Below are 9158 nucleotides of genomic sequence, written 5' to 3' on the forward strand. Positions count from 1 at the left end.
TTCTGTATAATTCTCCTACTGGCAAAGAAGACTATATGACAGACCTGAAGTCACTGGACACCTTCCTTCGAAATGAAGAAGAGAAACAGCACAGAGTTCAACTGGGTAAGTAAACAGATTAGATATGAAAAGCTTGGTAAGAAGAACGTGTTGGGTTTATTCGAGAGTTCTTTTGCAGATGAGAAAAAGTTGCAAAGGATTCCAGCATATTCGTACTAGTAAATAGACCTAACTCATTTACGGTAATGACCTGTGACCTTGGTAAAGGCGGCTGCTGAACAGTTTAGTCTTCTACTGAGTAATTAGGACATGAGGTAGAATGCCATCGTTTCTACACGTCTCCATGGCTTAGGAGCTTCAGAGAGTTTTCCTCCAAAGTATTCCTTTGGATAGGGTATAGGCTGCTGTTGCAGCGTATGGAAATGTGTGCTGATAGATTGTCTCTGTAGCAGTTGTTGGCTGTAGTGGACCATGATGAGATGATGGGCTTTATTACCTTGATGAAAGGAATATCTTGTGGAGAAGGCATTGCAGAGAAAGAGGGTGAATTACCTGCAGGCAGTTTTTTCCCTGGATAGGGACAATCAAGATAAAGGTGAAATCGGTGTTTATGCAGACTGACTTCAGTGTATGTATTCATGGCAGTTCGTGTTCGTGTCTCTTGTCAGAGTCTTAACATACTGACGTATTGCCTGTACTGTTGCTTCCAGAATTACTTGGCAATAATTGAACGTGACTGTTTAATGAATGAATCGTTTCAGGAAGTTCAGATTCCAGCTCTCCTTCCAGCAGCCCAACTTTTTGGAACTACAGCCGTTCAATGGCAGACTACGCACAGACGCTGAGAAAGTTCCAGTATCAGCTGGCTTGCAGGTCCCAGGCTCCATCAGCGCACAAGGATGAAGCTGATCTGAGCTCGAAACAGGCTGCAGAAGAGGTAAATTCGGCAGCAAAGTGGTCAAGAGGGAGAAACAGGTCTAAAATACACAGCTTTGCGCAGAGGTTTGGATTTGAGCTGGATCAAAAACGTTGGAGAGAGAAACCCTCTAGCATTTAACCAACTTCATACAGCTTCACTGTAAATGGACTTTTCAAATTCTGAATTTTAGTTGGAAAACGATGTCTCCCTTGGAGAGCATGGCTTACACTGGATAAATTAAATTTGTGACATAAAAATTGAGTTGAAACTGATCTGTATTTCCACTTCAGTGGAACAGCTGAAGGTTATAAAGCACTGCCTTTACGCTTGTGTCTGAAAGAAGTCTCATGTGAAGGAATACAATTCATGTGGCTTCAATTAAAGTAGATCAATTTTCTTTATTTCCTGTGTTAACCTAGTGAAGCTTCCTATTCAAATACTTCTTAAATCAATCCTACAGTTGAGATCAATTTTATCCTAAGAGAGCAGAGGGCTTAAAACTGAATTTGGGCTCACGCAAGGTGATTGTACCATGAATAGAGAGTGGGAGTGTCGTATGTGAAGCTGCTGTAGAAGTCACACAATACAGCCAGCAGACGTATAAGAATTTTGGGAAAAATGCGATTCGAATTACGTGCTGTTGTTAGTATCAGAAATTGTCATAGACCCTAAAAACTCTTGGTATTCTGTTAAGTTCTTACATATATTTAATAAACCTTTCCGTAGGTTTGGGCACGGGTGACAATGAACCGACAGCTCCTTGACCACATGGATTCCTGGACCGCGAAGTTCAGAAACGTAAGTCCCGTTTCTAAGGGCTGCCTGGTTTTTAAGAACAAGCGCAGCAGAGTGGAAAAGCACCTCCGTGTCCCCCGTGTGCCTGAGGAGGTGGGAGGAATTGCAGTGTCTGTCTGAGGATGGGGTGGGCTGGCACAAGCAGATAAAACCACAGCGTGCTTTAAGAGAGGACTACTGAGATGTGTTTTCGACCTGACCTCGGTGTTTTGTATTCTGAAAACTTCACGGCTGTAAAGTTCATCCAACTTTGAATGAGAACTGATATGACAAGATTTGGTTTCCCTTGCTGTAACTCAGTTTGCTAAATTGACATTTCTGCAGTATTTCTAACTCATTCTCGTGGGCTCAAAGCACGGAAAATTCCAACCCAAAGGTTGACTTTTTCTGATGGTCCTGAGCAGCGTAATAAAAAGCAAAAAGAAAAACCTTGATCTTATCAATAGGAATTGCTGTAGCAGAGGAGACTTAATTGCACACAATAGCAAAATAATTAGTAAATCTAGCTTTGAATTGCCCCTTCAGTCATAGCATCTATCAAGTATGTAGTTATGCTTGTGTGGTTTGTGGGTTGTTTTTTTTTTTTAAAGTAATAAGATTGGTGAAAAGCAAAGATTGGTATGAGATCCACACCAGATTCCTGAGCATCTGTTCGTAAACCTAGGGCCAGCTTGCTTCGGTTCCCAAATCCTGTCGTGTACAAATCCCACATGTAATGTTTATCAGCTCCTTGATTTCCTGAAACAAATGTGAGAGGGATTGGACTCATCGAAGTATAAATTATCATTATGGATGGAGGGCTGTGCTTCATAATACCCCTCTCCTCATTGGATAGAAAAGCTTTATCTGATACTTTGTAGGGATTTGTTTTCCTGACTCCTTTACATTAAATTTTCTGGCCTTTTAGAAGGTATTAGAAGAGTCATTTAAACTCTGCCTAATTTGATATTCTAATTGAATTACTTTCCTCCTTGGTTGGCTTCAGTGTTTCTCTTGTTAAGCTTCTTTGTGATTGTAACAGTGATGATTAGTAGGATGTAAGCTAAGGGTTGGGGTTTTTTGACATTTTTGTTGCTTCTGACCTCTTGAATTTTCACGTTTTTCTTTCCTAGTGGATTAATGAGACTATTCTAGTGCCACTTGTCCAAGAGATCGAGTCTGTGAGCACTCAGCTGAGAAGAATGGGGTGTCCAGAATTGCAGATCGGAGGTAGGATGAGACAGTAGCTTTGGAGTTCCCGGTGGAGGTTGATGGAGGGCCGCTCCACAGCTGGGGCGTTGGATAGGTGTTATATAAATTAGGTCTGTTAAATATTACTGTTCCATTTCCGCTCTGTATTGATACGGTCTTTGTTCCATGTCATGCATTTCATTAAGCTGGAAAGGCTCTTCATAAGACTTCTGGAAATACTGAAGTCGCACTGATGCCTGTCTCATATAAAATTCATAAACCTTTTTTTTTTTTTTTCCTTCCCTAAACTTACTGCTGGGGAATTACAGGCTCAAATTATCATTGATTATTGCATGTTAACTGTCAGAAAACATTTCAAGGATAGATGTGCTATAAACTCTCAGTGTCTCCAGTCCTATGTGCTTTTCCAAATTCTTCCTTAAAATCAGCTGCTTTCTGAAAGAACTATTTTTTTAAATTCAGATGAACTGGAGTTCTGTTTTTCATGTCACGATGCAATTCTAAAGAACTGCTTCTCTTGGTGCTTCAAATTTATATCCCCATGTGGATAATTTATATCCCCAAGAAGTGGATCTGATGTGCTGCATTTAAATTAAACCCACCTTTTGCAGGCTGTTTGTTGTAGTCTCCTCAAGAGCTGCATCCCTTGTGATGCCTGTGGGAATGCGGCCTCGTCCCCACCTCGTTACTCTCCCTCTGCTCTTCAAAGTGGGTGTTGGTCCCTTGTAGCTTTTATATTCTGTGATGTAAAGCAGACACCTACTACTTCATTGGAATTGAAATGAGTGTTTGGGGTAGTGTCACGTTTTAAATGTTTCTAGGTCTCTAAACGGTGCGTCAAAAAGGAGAGCTCTTTGTAGCAACGCTGGGTAAGGGAGGCTGTTCAGAGTTCTGTGGTGGTCATCGCTGGCTCTTCTTGTGTTGCAGAAGCCAGCATCAGCAGTCTGAAGCAGGCAGCGCTCGTTAAAGCTCCACTCATTCCAACCCTGAACGCTATAGTGCAGTATTTGGATCTTACACCAAACCAGGAGTATTTGGTCGAAAGGATCAAAGGTACGTGGTGTCACCGTATTGACTTCAAAATAACTTCGTTACCGCAGTCAAGTGTCGGTGGCGTCAGACGTTTGTTCCTTCAGTGGAGGTGTTTGAAGAGCCGCGGCAGGGACGAGAGCTGCTTTTAAGCAGGAGAGATATTTCTTCGCAACTTGCCCTTTTTATAGTGATGTAACAATGCGGGACTTGGATGTAACTTTGGGAACGTTTTTAAAAGCCTTATTTCTTGTTTTCCTCCTGCATGCTCAGGATGCAAAATGCCGGATTTAATCCCTTCATTAACTACAAATAAAAAGTATCCTGTAAATTTACCTCCCCATATGAATATCTTTACAAGCATTACATTAGTTGAATTTTTTCTATTTTGTACACCAGAAAGATGTATGAAGTCCCTGAAACCAGCATACACCACCGCTTTCATACACTTTCAATGCCCAGTAACTGAATAAATCTTGTTGTTTTCAGAGCTTTCTCAGGGAGGATGCATGAGTTCCTTCCGATGGAACAGAGGAGGAGATTTCAAAGGCCGCAAGTGGGACACCGACTTGCCCACTGACTCCTCTGTAAGTTCTCGAAGACGTCGTAATACAATGGCTTAAAGCAGGTTGCCTTTCAGCGTAGGTTTTGGGGGGATAGCCAGTAAGTCTTTTGAGGGACATGGTAAAATCCTGTTTGCATCACTTACACAGATAATCCCATCCTAGTCGGTGAGGAATAATGCAAATGGGATTGGGCATTGCGTAGATCACAAAACTGCGATAGCATATCTTAGTCTTAGGCTGGGCTCTTACTTAGACTCCTCTGAAACATCTGTCGGATGGCTACGGGGAGCAGCCTGGCAGCAGGGGAGCTTGTGGGTGCAGTTCTCTTGCTATATCTTTAAAAAAGCCAAATGTCTGCCTTCACCTAACAATCTCTAATGCAAGGAAAACCTTTCACCTTGTTCTCATTTTCCTTTGCTATGATGGACAGAGGGGAAAAAAATGCAGATTGAGTGGGAGGGCTGCTGATTAATTTGGTAATATTTTGTGAGAAATGTGAAGATGTTGCGCATCCTACTTGGGAGAAGACTTGCAGTGGTGCTTAGCCTGTTAATATGAAGGGTCAGGAGGAACAGCACCTCGGTGTAAACAATGACTTGAAAATTCAGCTGAGGTAATTAAAACAATTAGAAGAACGACACAACAATTCAGAGAGTCGAAAACGGGCTTTACAGTGTGAGTCTGACAGTAGAGTTAGGGTGATTTTTTTTTTTTCCCCACTGTAAATAGATTTGCAGTTACTTGGGAGAATAAAAGCCAGGAGATCCGAATGTCAGAGCTTCACAACTTTGCTGACAAAGATATAATGAGATTCAATTGCTGGAAGCTGAAATTGTACAAAATCAGTCTTGAAATAGGATTTGATTGTCTGTTTGTGAAGATGATTCAATATTTGGTAGTGACTGGCCATGGAGCAACCCTTAGTGTCTTGATAGAGAGCAGGGTGAACAGCTCAAAAGTGTTTAAAGATCACGAGACAGAGTAGCACACCCTGGAATTCAGTCTTTTATCAGAAACAGCTGGGGGAGGTGGTGTTGGGCAGTATATTAAACTTCTAAGAATTCTGGGAAAGAAGTTCCAATATAAGAGATTAATATAAACACTTGCCGTGAAGTTTTGACATTACGTACTCGAGACAATTACTATAAAAAAAATAGAATTTCACATTTTTGTTAACCACACTGCAGGTAATACAAAGCAGTGATTTCCAAGGTGCATCTCGCAAACTCCTTGAGACTTTTGGCATTTAGCCTAGAGAAACTCTTTTGTTTTGTCTACAAAACAGATCATGTTTTATATAGTGAACGCAGAAAGGATCAGATTACAGATAATTTGGTGACGTTGGCGACATAAAATGTTGAGAACTCTCCGGGAAGGGTTAAAACACAAATAGCAGGCTGTGGTGTGGTTTTCTGGATACTTGTTCCAGGACTTTATTTCAAAATTTTGGCATTCTTAATAAGACTCATGGCCAGCTCAGGTTTTTCCAGTGGTTTTTATTTTGCCTTTTGTGAGGAGAAAGGAGAAATTTGCTCGACAGGTGTAGCGTCGACAAAGCTGTAATTTGATTTCGCTTGCCTTCTCAGCCAAATCCTCGCAGCTAGTACAGAACCCAGCGCTAGAACAGACAGCTTGGAGTTCGTGGCCTAAATATGCTAACAAAATCAGTGCCTTTGCCAAATTCTGCAGGATGCCAGGATAAAGTTGCTTGTGCATGAACCGAGCTCCTGACACAGCATCGGTTTATCGCGTTGTGACTGACACTGTTTCCCTTACTGGAAAAAATAAACCTGCCTTCACCCCAGCAGCGTGCCTGGGCCGTGGAAATCTCTGCTTTAAGCGTTAAGCTGCCTTGGGCCCCTAAACATAGAGGGGTTAAGTCAGCGTTGCAACCACAGACTGTCATATACTGTAACTAATGCCTGAGATGATGGCAAGAAAGCAGCTGTATTTTTAAGGACACTAAAGTGAGATTTGGTTTTCTTTGCCCAGATCATTATGCACGTGTTCTGCACTTACCTCGACTCCAGGCTGCCGCCTCACCCCAAGTATCCCGATGGCAAAACCTTTACTTCCCAACACTTCATTCAGACACCAGATAAACCAGGTACTGGCACTCAAATTTCACGGCTCTTTGCCTCTTGGATCACATCGGCACCGTTGAAATCTTTTAAACTTTTAAACTTTTTAATCTTTTAAACTTTTCATTCGCAGACACTTCAAATGAAAATGTATTTTGCATCTACCAGAGCAGCATCAATGCTCCCCACTACGAGCTGATCTACCAGCGCCACGTCTACAACTTGCCCAAGGTACGGTGGTGTTAGTGGTGTTCTCCTGCTGCCAGGAAATCATTGGCAGGTCTGATTTGGGGTTTTTTTTTTTTTGGAACTGGCCACATTTATTGACTATTTACCTGTAGGCTGGCCCGATGCAGGAAGTAAACATTAGCTTGGTCTTTGACTGCAACGTGGTACTTAGTCTGCGACTAAATAACAGCTTTAGTATCTATTTAAGATACATAAGTACCTAGGTAGTAGCTTCCTCTTGTTTATTTTCTGACAATTTATTTTAAAATACCAAGTCATGTAATCCCGATGTCTGTTGTCACCGCTTAAGGCCAGCGAGCCCGGTGCTGGTCCGTAGGAATTCGGGGGGGAAGCTTCCAGTCTCAAAACAGTGAAATTCTCTTGGGAATTTTAATTTTATAGTGAGCCCTGGTTGTTGCTGGATCTCTGCTTTCCAAAAAGCTCCAGCATTTAAAGTATTTGGAGACAATAATCCAGCCAAAAACCACGTTTGGTCTTTTTCTAGTATTTTCCTCATTGAAAGAAGTGAAGTATTAAGGCAAAAAGCCCGACGACCCGCCCCGTAATGCCGTTTCATGGTGTCTTTCTCTGTGGTCACTTATTCTACCTGAAATACTGCTAGAATTTCTTGTCAGTGACTTGATTTCTAAGTTCTTCTCTTTTCCTGTGGATTCAGGGCAGAAACAACATGTTCCATACCTTGCTTATGTTTTTGTATATCATAAAGACAAAAGAATCCGGGATGCTCGGGTAAGTACCCGATGTTACGTGTCATCGCGCCGCGTACGAGATGTGAACGGAGCGTCCTGTTTTGAAACGCCTTGTCTGAAGGCACTTGAAACTGAAATCACTACAGCAGGACGTTATTAATGGTGTTAAAATCACCTTCTCGTTTAGCAGCTTTTTCATAAAATTGGATAAATCTTACGTGTGTGAGCAACAAACGCAATGTCCAGACTTCCCCTTCGTTCTGAAAGAGCCGCGCTCGATTCACGGCAAAGCACGCCGCCTACCTGCATGTTAAAATGCTGAAATGTGGAATTGATGGGTTTTCGTGTAATGTTTTAAGCAGGTGCTTTAATTTACTCACGATTTATGATGATCACTTTTGGTTTTGCAGGCGCGTAAATCTTGGTTTATCGGGAGTCAACGTTCTGTGGATTTTCGGAGAATAACATCTCCAGCGGGACGCCGGGTCAGAGGAATGGTGCTCCTCTGGCGAGAGGGACTGAGCAGCATTGTTACGTTACTGACTTAAACACGGACTTGCTATGAAATGGGATAGTTTAGGCTCTGCTTTGTGGGCAGAGGGGAAGCATTTGTAATTCCTGATATTATTTAAAACATTTCACTGTTGAAATGCTGCTACGTGTGAACACCAGGCAGGTTTTCTCTTTCCGGCTCCTCACCTGAAAATCCTGTTTAAAAAGCCTTTTGCTGTTTCTGCTCCATGTATGTCAGTGACATCGCCGCCTAACTGAGCTTAACTGAGCTTAACTGATCTCGGGACTAAACTCCAACCGCGTTGAGGGCTGGAACAGCCCTCCTGAGGGTGTGCACCGCTGCGAGCGAGCGTCACATGGGAAGATGCAGCAATTTGGCCAACTTCAGGATCCAAGAAATTCCAGATAGGCCCGAGAAAAGCCAAGTTAAAAAGTTTAGACTCGTTTTGGTTCATTTTACTATGTATGATAAGAAAAACTTTTTTTTTTATCCCTGCTCACTGGTGTAGTTGGGTTTTCAAACCCCACAAGATGCGTTGGGGGTCTGCGCTGCAGGTGTGAAGGAAAGAGAAAACTCTGTTTGACTTGCTGGTTTCAGTAAATAAGATTTTCATTTTTTATTTTTATGTTTCTTGCGGGCCACCCCGTATTAAATGAGTTTGTTTTATCAAAGGCTTGTTTGGGTTTTTTTTCCTGTGGTTCAGAGTCGCTAAATCCATCGACGTCCCAAGGAGGGACATTGAAGAACCGGGTTTAACTTCATCCGAGCTTGTCATTTTGACAACCCAGCTCCCACACCCTGAGGGCCGAGCGGGGCTCTCCTGGCCTTCGCCCCGCGAGCGCGGTTACTCTCGTGGCCTAAAGGCTCTTAAAGTGCAGAAATTTTCTTCGTTGACCAAAAATGGGTGTTTTCTCAAGAAGAGCCCGTCCCGCAGGGCACCCTCGGGGGCCGAGGGCTCTCGGGATCCCCCGCAGCCCCAGGATCCTGCGCAACCTCTTCCCCACACAGCCCGGATCCTTGTGCACCCCAATAAACTGCGCACCCCAATAATAACATGTACCTTGGTCCCTGTGCATCCCAGTTCCTGTGCACCCCGATAAACCGTGCACCCTGCTCCTGTGCACC

At 42.9% G+C, this 9158-nt stretch overlaps 1 protein-coding gene across 1 annotated transcript in view; it reads left to right on the forward strand.

Annotated features, from left to right (window-relative positions):
- TMEM209 (transmembrane protein 209) overlaps positions 1-7984 on the forward strand; it is an 11700-nt gene extending 3716 nt beyond the window's left edge. Inside the window, 10 exon segments of the mRNA XM_009572158.1 lie at positions 1-105; positions 762-937; positions 1646-1717; positions 2827-2923; positions 3833-3958; positions 4424-4521; positions 6493-6607; positions 6715-6812; positions 7486-7559; positions 7930-7984. The exon segment at positions 1-105 is cut by the window's left edge and continues 31 nt beyond it. Of these exon segments, the coding sequence (XP_009570453.1) occupies positions 1-105; positions 762-937; positions 1646-1717; positions 2827-2923; positions 3833-3958; positions 4424-4521; positions 6493-6607; positions 6715-6812; positions 7486-7559; positions 7930-7984 (1016 nt within the window).
- Positions 7985-9158: the final 1174 nt, after the last annotated feature.

This window comes from Fulmarus glacialis, unplaced genomic scaffold, assembly GCF_000690835.1.
Source record: "Fulmarus glacialis isolate BGI_N327 unplaced genomic scaffold, ASM69083v1 scaffold25102, whole genome shotgun sequence".
In the NCBI taxonomy this organism is placed as follows: Eukaryota; Metazoa; Chordata; class Aves; order Procellariiformes; family Procellariidae; genus Fulmarus; species Fulmarus glacialis.